The sequence below is a fragment of the Pelophylax lessonae genome, assembly GCF_965119305.1.
Source record: "Pelophylax lessonae genome assembly, chromosome: 9".
Taxonomy (NCBI): domain Eukaryota; kingdom Metazoa; phylum Chordata; class Amphibia; order Anura; family Ranidae; genus Pelophylax; species Pelophylax lessonae.
In genome coordinates this window covers 265,874,802-265,890,372 of record NC_138776.1, presented here as the reverse complement: position 1 = coordinate 265,890,372, position 15,571 = coordinate 265,874,802, and the positions used below count along the sequence as shown (strand labels likewise).

The 15,571-nt window shown below is 44.3% G+C and overlaps 4 protein-coding genes and 1 pseudogene across 6 annotated transcripts in view; all 5 read left to right on the top strand.

Annotated features, from left to right (window-relative positions):
- Positions 1-8,282, top strand: part of LOC309562850 (uncharacterized protein) — a gene marked incomplete at its 5' end in the record, with an annotated part of 71,299 nt that extends 63,017 nt beyond the window's left edge. For both annotated transcript variants that reach the window (XM_082267167.1, XM_082267168.1), the window contains 3 exons: positions 655-912; positions 2,246-2,391; positions 7,930-8,282. In XM_082267167.1, the coding sequence (XP_082123293.1) occupies positions 655-912; positions 2,246-2,391; positions 7,930-8,127 (602 nt within the window). In that variant the 3' untranslated portion in view covers positions 8,128-8,282. The remainder of the gene's footprint in view (positions 1-654; positions 913-2,245; positions 2,392-7,929) is intronic.
- The window catches only part of LOC309562622 (uncharacterized protein), a gene marked incomplete at its 3' end in the record, with an annotated part of 500,517 nt that overhangs the window by 272,377 nt on the left and 212,569 nt on the right, over positions 1-15,571 (top strand). The gene's annotated exons all lie outside the window — the stretch shown is intronic.
- LOC309562780 (uncharacterized protein) overlaps positions 1-15,571 on the top strand; it is a 215,418-nt gene that overhangs the window by 31,337 nt on the left and 168,510 nt on the right. The gene's annotated exons all lie outside the window — the stretch shown is intronic.
- Positions 1-15,571, top strand: part of LOC309562773 (uncharacterized protein) — a 94,037-nt gene that overhangs the window by 59,659 nt on the left and 18,807 nt on the right. The gene's annotated exons all lie outside the window — the stretch shown is intronic.
- Positions 1-15,571, top strand: part of LOC309562730 — a 45,805-nt pseudogene that overhangs the window by 11,526 nt on the left and 18,708 nt on the right. The window contains exon 2 of the transcript XR_014226227.1: positions 82-217. The product of XR_014226227.1 is annotated as an uncharacterized misc_RNA (transcript). The remainder of the gene's footprint in view (positions 1-81; positions 218-15,571) is intronic.

Genomic DNA, 15,571 nt, shown 5'->3' with positions numbered 1-15,571 from the left:
AAGATGATATTTTCTATGTGATCTCACATCATAAATACTTCTATGTTACAGATGTTATTTTCTGCCATTCTGTTGGTTTAGGGTGAAGATCTGATGAAGATGAAAGTTGAGGGTGAAGTAGAAGAGACGTATGTGAGGGATGATCAGCAATATACGGAGGAGGCTGGAATGACGAGGACATTCATAGAGGAGGACACTTCTACAGAGATCAGCACAGGTGACCCATAATATATTCTTCTCTTATCTCTGATCTGTTACTGCACACTGATTGGTCCAGAGTAGGGTAGGAGCTGAGGGATATTAGCCAATGATAGGTTGATAATGGTCACCTCCCTGTTCTGATACCCGTCCTGCACATTAGATCTTCTTTTCCTTCAAAAAAAAAGCCACCTGGAATTGAAGCTACAATGAATCTATAGTCAAGGTATCTTCTTCTTTTTTTGGCCATTGGATGGTCAATGGAATAATTGACGCACTACGATAGGAGTGAGGCGATGAACTCAGATCCCTAACCTGTAAGGACTCATCAGTAATGCCTAATGCAGGAATCCTCAAACTACGGAATGGCTTAACTTTCGGCAGCTCTCCAGAGCTGATTTGGAAACGTTGGCCACTCTCCAGAGCTGATGTAGGAAATGTTCATTGTTTTTGTAGATAGGATGCCGAGGAGAGAGGCCTTCAGCCTTGAGGAGCTCATTGAAATGGTGCGATATCTTGACGAGCAAGGATACGACGAGGTCGCTCCCCCAAACGTTTACAAAAAAAAAAGCCAAATCATGACCGAGCTCTCGAACCGGCTGCTGAAAATCTTCGGGAAGAGCAGGACCAAGCGAGAAATCCAAAAGCGTTATTCGGACCTAAAAGTCCGCGAGCCTCTCACCCTGAGAAGAATTCGACGGCGGCTTCAAAGATGTGAGTACGTTTTCGAACCGATTTTTGATGATATTTATATATGCTTCATTGAAACTTTTTTTTTTTTTTAATTATTTAATTAAAATTAAAACGTACATTTTATTTAAACCTAAATTAATGTTTTATTAAAATTATTTATTTAAAATAAAAACGTATATATTTTTATTTAAAATGCAATTGATGCTTCATTAAAATTATTTATTTTAAAATTAAAATGTATCATAATATTCAAAATGCAATTGATGCTTCATTAAAATTATATATTTAAAATAAAATGTATATTTTTATTTAAAAGCAATTGATGTTTTATCAAAACTATTTATTTAAAATAAAAAGGTATATATATATTTAAAATGCAATTGATGTTTTATTAAAATTATTTTTTTTTAAATAAAAAACATATATTTTTATTTAAAATGCAATTGATGCTTCATTAAAATTATTTATTTTAAATTAAAATGTATAATTTAATTCAAAATGCAATTGATGCTTCATTAAAATTATTTATTTTAAATTAAAATGTATAATATTAGTTTAAAATTAAAACTTTTTTACTTAAAATAAAATGTATTTTTTGTTAAAATTATTAAAAATTAATAGTTATCTCTTTTTTATTAAAATTAGAAAAATGCTTTCATTAAAATTATTAGTTTAACATTAAAATGAAAACTTTTTTTTATTTAAAATGAAAATAATTTTTCATTAAAATTATTTAAAATGAATACTTATCTTTTTTATTCAAAATTAGATTAATGCTTCATTAAAAATTTTAGTTTAAAATGAAAACTTTTTTTAATTTAAAATGAAATTAATTTTTCATTACAATTATTTAAAATGAATACTTATCGTTTTTATTTAAAATTAGATTAATGCTTCATTAAAATGATTAGTTTAAAATGAAAACTTTTTTTTATTTAAAATTAAGTAAATTTTTTATTAAAATTATTTAAAATGGATACTAACTGTAGCTTTTTTGAATTAAATTAGATTAATGCTTCATTAGAATTATTCGTTTAAAACGAGAACTTTTTTTTTTAATTAAATTAATTTTTCATTAAATGATTTCAAATGAATACTTTTTTTTTTTTTTGTAAAATTAGATGAATGCTTCATTAAAATTATTAGTTTTAAAATGAAAACTTTTTTTATTAAAAATGAAGTTAATTTTGTATTTAAATTATTTAAAATGGATACTTATCTTTTTTAATTTAATTAGATTAATTAGAATTATTAGTTTAAAATTAAAACTTTTTTTATTTAAATTAAATAAATTTTTCCTTACATTTTATTTTTTTTTTTTTTACATCTATAACATTTCTTGCGTTGCCCCCAGTAGCTGAATTGGAGAACGCATACGAGGGGGGCAATGATTCCGAACAAGAAATCCTTCTTCAGTTTGATAACCCCGAGGAGAGCGACGCCCCCCAACCAGAATCCAGAGAGAACTCCCCACCCCCAACGGAAGAGGAAGGAGGAAAGGTAACGTGTCATGGCGAATAATTCCTGAAAAGGATAAGAGGAAGGGAAAGCTGCTCATACAGTCGGTGGGTTTCCACCACTTAGCCCAGCATGGTGGCATCCCAACCATGGACCGGCGTTCTTCAACCTCTGTTCAGTGGTATCACCCATTAAAAAAATAAGAAATCCTGTGCCCCCCCCCCAGTCTGAAATGTAAGAGACCTAAATGTTACTTATCAACGAGAAACCTGAGGCTGGGGTGATGCACACAACCACCTTGATGACTTCACTTCTGAGGTCCCCCCTTTCACGTCAAAGGTCCTCCTACCACATCAGAGGAGCCCTCTTTACGTCAGAGGTCCTCCCATCACATCAGAGGTCCTCCTATCACGTCATACATACTCCTATCGTGTCAGAGGTCCTCCCATCACATCAGAGGTCCTCCTATCACATCAGAGATTCCCCTTCATGTCAGAGGTCCTCTTATCACATCAGAGATTCCCCTTCATGTCAGAGGTCCTCTTATCACATGAGAGGTCCCCTATTCATATCAGGGGTCCTCCTATCACATCAGAGGGACCCCCATTCATATCAGAGGTCCTCCCATCACATCAGAGGTCTCCCATTCATATCAGAGGTCCTCCTATCACATCAGAGGTCCTCCTATCACATCAGAGGTCCTCCTATCACATCAGAGGATTCCCCTTCATATCAGAGGTCCTCCTATCACATCAGAGGTCCTCCTATCACATCAGAGGATCCCCATTCATATCAGAGGTCCTCCTATCACATCAGAGGACCCCCATTCATATCAGAGGTCCTCCTATCACATCAGAGGACCCCCATTCATATCAGAGGTCCTCCTATCACATCAGAGGACCCCCATTCATATCAGAGGTCCTCCTATCACATCAGAGGTCCTCCTATCACATCAGATGTCTCCCATTCATATCAGAGGTCTCCTATCATATCAGAGGTCCCCATCCATATCAGAGGTCCTCCTATCACATCAGAGGTCCCCCATTCATATCAGAGGTCCTTCTATCACATCAGAGGACCCCCATTCATATCAGAGGACCCCCATTCACATCAGAGGTTCCCCCATTCATATCAGAGGTCTCCTATCACATCAGAGGACCCCCATTCATATCAGAGGTCCTCCTATCACATCAGAGAACCCCCATTCATATCAGAGGTCTCCTATCACATCAGAGGACCCTCATTCATATCAGAGGTCCTCCTATCACATCAGAGGTCTCCCATTCACATCAGAGGTCTCCTATTACATCAGAGGTCCTCCTATCACATCAGAGGTCTCCTATCACATCAGAGGTCTCCCATTCATATCAGAGGTCCTCCTATCACATCAGAGGTCCTCCTATCACATCAGAGGTCCTCCTATCACATCAGAGGTCTCCCATTCATATCAGAGGTCTCCTATTACATCAGAGGTCCTCCTATCGCATCAGAGGTCTCCTATCACATCAGAGGTCTCCTATCACATCAGAGGTCTCCTATCACATCAGAGGTCTCCCATTCATATCAGAGGTCCTCCTATCACATCAGAGGTCTCCTATCACATCAGAGGTCTCCTATCACATCAGAGGTCTCCTATCACATCAGAGGTCTCCCATTCATATCAGAGGTCCTCCTATCACATCAGAGGTCTCCCATTCATATCAGAGGTCTCCTATCACATCAGAGGTCTCCCATTCATATCAGAGGTCTCCTATCACATCAGAGGTGGCCCAGTAAGGATGCGTCCGGCAGCATCGGCTTCTGAGCACACAGTGGGAGGAACTCGTGTTGTTGAATGATATTCCACTCCCCAAACTCCGCCCATAGAACGGGGAGCACCATTGGTCGGAGTATAAAGGGGGACTTCTTCTCGAAGAGGTTGGGAGCTGGTGGAGCGCTGGAGAACATCTTCCATATTTATACCTCCTACGTTTCCGTTTGGTGGAACAAAAGTTTGTATGACCGGCTGGTAAAACTGGGGTCTTACAGTGAGGTGAGGTCATTGTATTGCCTATGGGGGAAGGGACTGTCACCTGCAGTGGATCTTTCTTCTAACATCCTCTCTCTCATTGGATATTGAAGTCATACCTGTTTATCGGGGGACTTTTGGGCTTCACCGGTACTCTTGTCTGATGTGGCCTATGTGTATTATAGATATTATTATTTATTGTGCTGCACTGTTATTGATTTATGGTGTCTATGGGAATGTTTGACCATTCTTCCGGAAGTGAATTTGTGAGGCCAGGCACTGATGTTGGACGAGAAGGCCTCCGCTCTAATTCTAAATAAGTCTTTCCAAAGGTGTTATATCAGGTTGAGGTCAGGACTCCAGTTCCTTCACCCCAAACTCACTCATCCACACTATATTGCCAAAAGTATTGGGCCACCCCTCCAAATCATTTGGTGGAGGGAAGATTATGGTGTGGGCTTGACTTTTGGGGGTTGGGCTTGGCTTTTGGGGGTTGGGCTTGACTTTTGGGGGTTGGGCTTGGCTTTTGGGGGTTTGGCTTGGCCCCTTAGTTCCAGTGAAGGGAACTCTTAAGGCGTCAGAATACCAAGACGTTTCATGCCCCCAACTTTGTGGGAAGAGTTTGGGGATGGCCCCTTCCTGTTCCAACATGACTGCGCACCAGTGCACAAAGCAAGGTCCATAAACACACGGAAGAGCAACGCCTTAAGAGTTCCTTTCACTGGAACTAAGGGGCCAAGCCCAACCCCTGAAAAACAACCCCACACCATAATCCCCTCTCCACCAAATGATTGGACCAGTGCACAAAGCAAGGTCCATAAAGACATGGAAGAGCGAGTTTGGGGTGAAGGAACTTGACTGGCCTGACCTCAGGGGTTGGGCTTGGACCCTTAGTTCCAGTGAAGGGAACTCTTAAGGCGTCAGAATACCAAGACGTTTTGGACAATTTCATGCCACCTACCTAGTGGGAGGAGTTTGGGGATGGCCCCTTCCTGTTCCAACATGACTCACCAGTGCACAAAGCAAGGTCCATAAAGACATGGAAGAGCAATGCCTTCAAGCGTTCCCTTCACTGGAACTAAGGTGCCAAGCCCAACCCCTGAAAAACATCCCCACACCATAATCCCCTCCCCTCCACCAAATGATTTAGACCAGTGCACAAAGCAAGGCCCATAAAGATATGGAAGAGGGACGCCTAAGGAGTTCCTTTCACTGGACCTAAGGGGCCAAGCCCAACCCCACACCATAATCCCCCCTCCACCAAATGATTTGGACCAGTGCACAAAGCAAAGTCCATAAAGACATGGATGAGTGAGTTTGGGGTGAAGGAACTTGACTGGCCTGCACAGAGTCCTGACCTCAACCCCATTGAACACCTTTGGTAAGAATTCGAGCGAAGGGAACTCCTAAGGCGTCAGCATACGATGACATTTTGGACAATTTCATGCCCCCAACCTTGTGGGAGGAGTTTGGGGATGGCCCCTTTCTGTTCCAACATGACTCACCAGTGCACAAAGCAAGGTCCATAAATACATGGAAGAGCAAGTTTGGGGTGAAGGAACTTGACTGCACAGAGTCCTGACCTCAGGGGTTGGGTTTGGCCCCTTAGTTCCAGCGAAGGGAAATCTTAAGGCATCAACATACCAAGACATTTTGGACAATTTCATGCCCCCAACCTTGTGGGAACAGTTTGGGGATGGGCCCTTCCTGTTCCAACATGACTGCTCACCAGTAAACAAAGCAAGGTCCATAAAGACATGGAAGAGCGACGCCTTCAAGAGTTCCCTTCACTGGACCTAAGGGGCCAAGCCCAACCCCACACCCCCTCCACCAAACGATTTGGACCAGTGCACAAAGCAAGGCCCATAAAGATATGGAAGAGGGACGCCTAAGGAGTTCCTTTCACTGGACCTAAGGGGCCAAGCCCAACCCCACACCATAATCCCCCCTCCACCAAATGATTTGGACCAGTGCACAAAGCAAAGTCCATAAAGACATAGATGAGCGAGTTTTTGGTGGAGAAACTTGACTGACCTGGTCAGAATCCTGAACTCAACCCCATTGAACACATTTAGTAAGAATTCGAGCGAAGGGAACTCCTAAGGCGTCAGCATACCAAGACGTTTTGGACAATTTCATGCTCCCAACTTTGTGGGAAGAGTTTGGGGATGGCCCCTTCCTGTTCCAACATGACTGCGCACCAGTGCACAAAGCAAGGTCCATAAAGACATGGAAGAGCGACGCCTTAAGAGTTCCCTTCACTTGAACTAAGGGGCCAAGCCCAACCCCTGAAAAACAACCCCAAACCATAATCCCCCTCCACCAAATGTTTGGACCAGTGCACAAAGCAAGGTCCATAAAGACATGGAAGAGTGATGCCTTCAAGCGTTCCCTTCACTGGACCTAAGGGGCCAAGCCCAACCCCCAAAAGTCAAGCCCAACCCCACACCATAATCCCCCCTCCACCAAATGATTTGGACCGGTGCACAAAGCAAGGTCCATAAAGACATGGATGAGTTTTTGGTGGAGGAACATGACTGGCCTGGTCAGAATCCTGAACTCAACCCGATAGAACACCTTTGGTAAGAATTCGAGTGAAGGGAACTCTTAAGACGTCAGCATACCAAGACATTTTGGACAATTTCATGCCCCCAACGTTGTGGGAACAGTTTGGGGATGGCGCCTTCCTGTTCCAACATGACTGCGCAACAGTGCACAAAGCAAGGTCCATAAAGACACGGAAGAGCAATGCCTTCAAGCGTTCCCTTCACTGGACCTAAGGGGCCAAGCCCAACCCCACACCATAATCCCCCCTCCACCAAATGATTTGGACCAGTGCACAAAGCAAGGTCCATAAAGACATGGATGAGCGAGTTTGGGGTAGAGGAGCTTGACTGGCCTGCACAGAGTCCTGACCTTAACCCGATAGAACACCTTTGCTAAGAATTAGAACGAAGGGAACTCTTAAGGTGTCAGCATACCAAGACATTTTGGACAATTTGATACTCCCAACTTTATGGGAACAGTTTGGGGATGGCCCCTTCCTGTTCCAACATGACTCACCAGTGCACAAAGTAAGGTCCATAAAGACATGGAAGAGCGTCGCCCTAAGGGTTCCCTTTACTGGAACTTAAGGGCCAAGCCCAACCGCTGAAAAACAACCCCACACCATAATCCCCCCTCCACCAAATGATTTGGACCAGTGCACAAAGCGAGGACCATAGACATGGATGAGCGAGTTTGGGGTGGAGGAACTTGTCTGTCCTGACCTCGACAGAACACCTTTGGGGTAAATTAGAGAAGAGACTGTGAGCCAGCTCTTCTCGTCTACATCAGTTCCTCACCTCACAAATGCACTTCTGGAAGAATAGTCAAACATTCCCATAGACACACTCCTAAACCTTGTGGACAGCCTTCCCAGAAGAGTTGAAGCTGTTATAGCTGCAAAGGGTGGGCCAACTCAATATTGAACCCTACGGACTAAGACTGGGATGCCATTAAAGTTCATGTGTGTGTAAAGGCAGGCGTCCCAATACTTTTGACAATATAATGTATCATTTTTGGTTTTACAGAGAGAAGAAGATGAATTTCTAATTCCAGATCCCGATTCCCAAGCCGAAAGCCAGAACCACCACAACGAGCCACCTTGTACGTGTCATTGTCACTGCGATCAAAAGTATTCTCTGCTGGTAAAGAGACTGGACGCTATAGATAAAAATATCGACGAGCTGAAACAAATCATGCTGGAGATCAAGAAAAAACACTCATGATGAGCCGAGGAAACTCCGCCTTCTAGTTGCACTTCTCAGGCCTACGGTTGGGAACTTCTTCTCGCCATGGGCTTACCTCCGCCCCATCACTCTCTGTTATATATTGTACATTCTGAGCGTACGTTGGAGACATACATTGCTTGTAAATGTCAATTTGTTTTATAAATATTTTATTTAAAAAATTTATGTCAATTCATGTTATGACTGCCGAGATTAGACAAAGAATTAAGGATCGTTTTTTTATGTATGTTTTACGTAAAATGGAATACTAAAGGTGGGGGATGTTGAGTCCTCTACCACTCCAGTCTTCTTCCAGTCTAGTCTTCTACCACTCGAGTCCTCCACCAATCCAGTTCTCTAACACTCAAGTCCTCTTACCACTCCAATCTTCTACCACTCCTTTCCTCTACCACTCCAGTCTTCTTCCAGTCTAGTCTTCTACCACTCGAGTCCTCCACCAATCCAGTCCTCTACCACTCGAGTCCTCTTACCACTCCAATCTTCTACCACTCCAATCTTCTACCACTCCTTTCCTCTACCACACCAGTCTTCTACCACTCCTGTCCTCTACCACTCCTGTCCTCTTACGACTCCAGTCCAGTCTTCTACTAGTCCAGTCATCTACCACTTCAGTCTTCTACCAGTCCAGTCTTTTACTATTCCAGTCCTCGACCACTTCAGTCATCTACCAGTCCAGTCTTCTACCTCGTCCAGTCATCTACTAGTCTAGTCATTTACAACTTCATTCTTCTACCAGTCCAGTCATCTACCACTCCAGTCTTCTACTACTCCAGTACTCGACCACTCCAGTCATATACCAGTCCAGTCTTCTACCACTCCAATCTTCTACCCCGTCCAGTCATCTACTACTTCAGACTTCTACCAGTCCAGTCATCTACCACTCGAGTCTCCTACCACCCCAGGCTTCTACCACTCCAGTCTTTTACCACTCCAGTCTTTTACCACTCCAGTCTTCTACCACTCCAGTCTTCTACCAGTCTAGTCTTCTACCACTCGAGTCCTCCACCAATCCAGTTCCCTAACACTTGAGTCCTCTTACCATTTCAATCTTCTACCACTCCAATCTTCTACCACTCCTTTCCTCTACCACTCCAGCCTTCTACCACACCAGTCTTCTACCACTCCAGTCCTGTACCACTCCAGTCCTCTTACCACTCCCGTCCAGTCATCTACTAGTCCAGTCATCTACCAGTTCAGTCTTCTACCAGTCCACTCTTTTACTACTCCAGTCCTCGACCACTTCAGTCATCTACCAGTCCAGTCTTCTACCTCGTCCAGTCATCTACTAGTCTAGTCATTTACAACTTCAGTCTTCTACCAGTCCAGTCATCTACCACTCCAGTCTTCTACTACTCCAGTACTCGACCACACCAGTCGTATACCAGTCCAGTCTTCTACCACTCCAATCTTCTACCCCGTCCAGTCATCTACTATGTCAGACTTCTACCAGTCCAGTCATCTACCACTCGAGTCTCCTACCACCCCAGGCTTCTACCACTCCAGTCTTTTACCACTCCAGTCTTCTACCACTCCTGTCCTCTACCACTCGAGTCCTCCACCAATCCAGTTCCCTAACACTCGAGTCCTCTTACCACTCCAATCTTCTACCACTCCTTTCCTCTACCACTCCAGCCTTCTACCACACCAGTCTTCTACCACTCCAGTCCTCTTACCACTCCCGTCCAGTCATCTACTAGTCCAGTCATTTACCAGTTCAGTCTTCTACCAGTTCACTCTTTTACTACTCCAGTCCTCGACCACTTCAGTCATCTACCAGTCCAGTCATCTACTAGTCTAGTCATTTACAACTTCAGTCTTCTACCAGTCTAGTCATCTACCACTCCAGTCTTCTACTACTCCAGTACTCGACCAGTCCAGTCATCTACCAGTCCAGTCTTCTACCACTCCAATCTTCTACCCTGTCCAGTCATCTACTACTTCAGACTTCTACCAGTCCAGTCATCTACCACTCAAGTCTCCTACCACCCAAGGCTTCTACCACTCCAGTCTTTTACCACTCCAGTCTTTTACCACTCCAGTCTTTTACCACTCCAGTCTTCTACCATTCCAGTCTTCTACCATTCCAGTCCTCTACCACCCCCGTCATCGACCACTCCAGTCATCTACCACTCAAGTCATCTACCATTTCAGTCCTCTACCACTCCAGTCATCTACCAGCTCAGTCTTTTACCACTCCAGTCCTCTACTACTCGAGTCATCTACCAGTCCAGTCATCTACCAGTCCAGTCTTTTACCACTCTAGTTATCTACCATTACAGTCATCTACCAATCCAGTCCTCTACAACTCTAAGCATCTACCAGTCCATTCATGCTGGTTCCATTCATCTATCAGTCGAGTCATCTACCGGTCCATTCCTCTACCATTCCAGTCCTCTACCATTCCAGAAATCTACTGCTCCATTCATTTACCAGACCAGTCATCTACCACTGCAGTCATCTACCAGTCCAGTCTTCTACCTTTCTAGTCATCTATCATTCCAGTCATCTACTAGTCCAGCCTTCTACCACTCCAGTACTCTACCACTCTAGTCTTCTACCACTCCAGTCATCCACCGTTTCAGTCTTCTACCGAACCAGTCATCTACCACTCCAGCCTTCTACCACATCCATTATCTACCAATCCAGTCTTCTACTACTCCAGTTATCTACCAATGCAGTCTTCTACCACTCCAGTCTTCTACCTCATCCAGTCATCTACTAGTCCAGTCATCTACTAGTCCAGTCATCTACCACTCCAGTCTTCTACTACTCCAGTACTCGACCACTCTAGTCCTCTACCACTTGAGTCTTCTACCACTCCAGACCTCTACCCCTCCAGTCTTTTACCACTCCAGTCTTCTACCATTCAAGTCCTCTACCACTCCAGTCGTCTACCACTCTAGTCATCTACCACTCTAGTCATCTACCACTCTAGTCATCTACCACTCTAGTCATCTACCACTCCAGCCATCTACCAGCTCAGTCCTCTACCACTCCAGTCGTCTACCACTCTAATCATCTACCATTCCAGTCATCTACCACTCCAGTCATTTACAAGTCCAGTCATCTACCAGACCAGTCTTCTACCACTCTAGTCATCTACCAATCCAGTCATTTAATATTCCAGCCATCTACTGCTCCATTTATTTACCAGACTATTCATCTACCAGTCCAGTCTTCTATCATTCTAGCTATCTACTAGTCCAGTCTTCTACCACTTCAGTCATCTACTAGTCCAGTCTTCTACCACTCCAGTCATCTACCACTCTAGTCCTCTACCACTCCAGTCATCCACTATTCCAGTCTTCTACCACTCCAGTAATCCACCATTCCAGTCTTCTACCACTCCAGTCATCTACCAGTCCAGTCTTCTACCACTCCAGTCATCTACCAGTCCAGTCTTCTACCAGATCCATCATCTACCAATCCAGTCTTCTACCACTCCAGTTATCTACAAGTGCAGTCTTCTACCGCTCCAATCTGCTGTCAGTCCATTCATCTACCATTCCAGTCATCTACTAGTCCAGTCCCATTATACTACACTGTATCTTGCTCCAGTACAGCTTCCTGCCAGGCCAGGGAACATATAGAAGACATTTCCCGCACTCAGGACACTAATACACCTCGGGGGTTGTGTGGGTTCTCTGATGTTTGGTAAGATGAGACTTTTGTGTAAAACATTTCCCGCACTCAGGGCAGGAATACGGCTTCTCCCCCGTGTGAGATCTTTTATGTACAACAAGGTTCGATTTCCATGTAAAACATTTCCCGCACTCAGGGCATGAAAACGGCTTTTTACCCATGTGCCTTATTTGGTGTTCAGCAAGACTGGACTTCCGCGAAAAACATTTCCCGCACATTGAACAAGCATACGGCTTCTCATCCATGTGAGACTTCTGATGTGAGTAAACATGGGACCTCTGGGAAAAACATTTCCCACACTCCGGGCAGGCATACGGCTTCTCCCCCGTGTGAGTTCTGTAATGTAAGTCCAATTTTGATTTACGAGAAAAACATTTCCCGCAATCAGAGCAGGCGTGGGACTTCTGGCCTGTGTGCAGTCTTTGATGTCTGGAAAGGTTAGTCTCATCTGAAATACATTTCTGGCACTTGGGGCAGGAATACGACTTCTCTCCTGTGTGAGATCTCTGAAGTACACTAAGATTTAATTTGGAGCTAAAACTTTCCCCACATTCAAGACAGGACAATGTCTCCTTCCCCTGAATTCCGGCACCATCCCTCACAGTACGAGGTTGCTCAGAGTCGGAGGGATTCCATGGTCTATCCACACTGTGAAGTCCACCATCCATAGTTGAGCTCATTGTCTTTTCTCCTCCACAATCTCCTGTGATGTCCTCATCTTCCATTTTACAACCTGGAGATAAAGTGAGACGATCCTTTGAGGGTTTCTCCATGGCGTGTCCTGGAAAAATATAAAAACATCATCAATAGATCTGAGAGGGTTAGCTCACTTACATCAAGATTCCATCTGGATCAGGTAGATATGAGTGAGCAGATGTTCTCTGTGGATGTCCCAACCAGCTGGGACTCTTCCCCTCTTCAGTCAAAGGGCCTTTGGTCCTCCTCCCAGATCACTTCTACATTTACACAGCCTTGTCAGAAGAGCAGGAACCAATGGGGACTGGGAGGTCCATGCTCTTTACACAACCACAAGCCTAGGCACTGGGCCATGTGATCTCTGATAAGCAAGAAGTTCAAAGTTGCAGACCCTTTACCATAGAACAAGTGACCATAGGCCTAGGCTTCTGGTGATATGCGGCACCATTATCAAACTTTTATTGGCTCATATCACTCAGCTCCCGCCCTACTCTGGACCAATCAGTGAGCAGTAACAGAGCAGAGATAAGAGAAGAATATATTATGGGTCACCTGTGCTGATCTCTGTAGGAGTGTCCTCCTCTTTGAATGTCCTCGTCATTCCAGCCTCCCCCGTATATTGCTGATCATCCCTCACATACGTCTCTTCTACTTCACCCTCAACTTTCATCTTCATCAGGTCTTCACCCTAAACCAACAGAATGGCAGAAAATAACATCTGTAACATAGAAGTATTTATGATGTGAGATCACATAGAAAATATCATCTTGTAGAGTCCACACATCGTCTCCACATGTCAGAGTGTTCAATCACTTTATGTTCCCGACCCTCAACTCCACCCACCTGATGATGGTGGGGGATGGTGTGACCTTCCTGTGTGGAATCCAGGGAATACAGAGGACAGGGACATCTCTCTGGGGGGTTCCTGGTATTAGGTGGCTTCATCATATCCTTGTGTCCTTCTGAAAACTCCTCCATCACTCCATACTCCTCATCCTCCTCTTTAAACTCTTCTTTGACAGCAACAGTATCATCCCTGAGGTTTCCACTCTAAATATATAAATACAATTATTGTAACAAAGAAGCTTGTGTATAAAGTATAACTATCAGTGATTGTTCCTCATCTACCTGATGATGGTGAGGGATGGTGTGACCTTCCTGTGTGGAATCCCGGGAATACAGAGGACGGGGACATCTCTCTGGTGGGTTTCTGTAGTTGGATGATCCCACCATGGTGTCCTGGGAGAGATCTTTGTGTTCTTTTAGAATCTCTGACTTCTCCATCACCCCATCCTCATCATCCTCCTCTTTTATCTCTTCTTTAACTTCAACTGTAGAATCTCTCAGGTCTCCACTCTGAATATATAATAAAAATGACATCAATGGTAACAATGCAGATAATGTACAGATCCTAATGATACTATCAGTGATTGTTCCTCATCTACCTGATGATGGTGGGGGATGGTGTGACATTCCTGTGTGGAATCCCGGGAATACAGAGGACGGGGACATCTCTCTGGTGGGTTCCCATTACTGGATCCATCTGTAGGAAACACACACACTGACTGAATACATTGTTTCTATGTGTTTATCAGATGATTGGGGATCTAGGTGGATCCTCCGTACTGCTCTCTCCTTTACAATAAAGTCTCCTCTTACCCGGTGATGTGAGGGGCGGCTGATTCTCCATCATGACGTCCTTGTAGAGATCCTTGTGTCCTTCTAAATACTCCCACTCCTCCATGGAGAAATAGACAGTGACATCCTGACACCTTATAGGAACCTGACACACACAATGATACAGTCACCATCCAGACACATCCCTTGTCTGTTACTGGATAATGTCCCAGAATTCCCAGCACCGCTCACCTCTCCTGTCAGCAGCTCCATCATCTTCTTGGTGACTTCTAGAATCTTCTTCATGTTGTGTCTCTCAGGTTTTAGGGAGTCACATGGAGGCACTGTGATGGTCATATGATCACCTGACTTCATAGGAGGAAATCTCTGTATTGGAAAACCAATAGGAATATCATGTTAGAATCCCAGAATCCTCCTCACCTCTCCGGTCAGGTCTGTGTTTTATTATTAGAGATAAGAGTGATGTCATGTGACCTCCCAGAATCCTCCTCACCTCTCCGGTCAGGTCTGTGTTTTATTATTAGAGATAAGAGTGATGTCATGTGACCTCCCAGAATGCTCCTCACCTCTCCGGTCAGGTCTGTGTTTTATTAATAGAGATAAGAGTGATGTCATGTGACCTCCCAGAATCCTCCTCACCTCTCCGGTCAGGTCTGTGTTTTATTATTAGAGATAAGAGTGATGTCATGTGACCTCCCAGAATCCTCCTCACCTCTCCGGTCAGGTCTGTGTTTTATTATTAGAGATAAGAGTGATGTCATGTGACCTCCCAGAATCCTCCTCACCTCTCCGGTCAGGTCTGTGTTTTATTAATAGAGATAAGAGTGATGTCATGTGACCTCCCAGAATCCTCCTCACCTCTCCGGTGTAACGTTAGAAAACCATACCTCGTTAGAATTCCATACCCTCGTCACTTCCTGTCAGAAACAGGTGAGCAGCGTAGCAGTGCGCATGCTCAGAGCCCCGGATACGTCATTGAACAGCGGAGAAGTTGACAAGTGCGCATGCTCGGAGGGTATGAAATGATCACGGCAGTGTGTGTAATGTTACACTTGCGGCGGTTACATTAAAACAGTTCGGCTGCAACATGAGTCATCTCCGCTCCTATCCCTCTCACTTCCCTGATGTCGGCTACTAAATATAAAAGCGGCGGCGGGTGTATGAAATGTAAATGACGGAGATGTCGGCTCCGTGATCCGCTTTTATATTTATTAGCCGAGATCATGGAAGTGACAGGGATAGGAGCAGAGATGACTGATTTTGCAGAGGAGCTGTTTTAATGTAACCGCGGCAAGTGTAACGTTACACACACTACCGTGATATATCCATACCCTCCGTAGGTGCACCGGAAGTGACGAGGGTATGGTTTTCTCACGGGTATGATTTTTTTCACGGAACACGGGTCAGGTCTGTGTTTTATTAATAGAGATAAGAGTGATGTCATGTG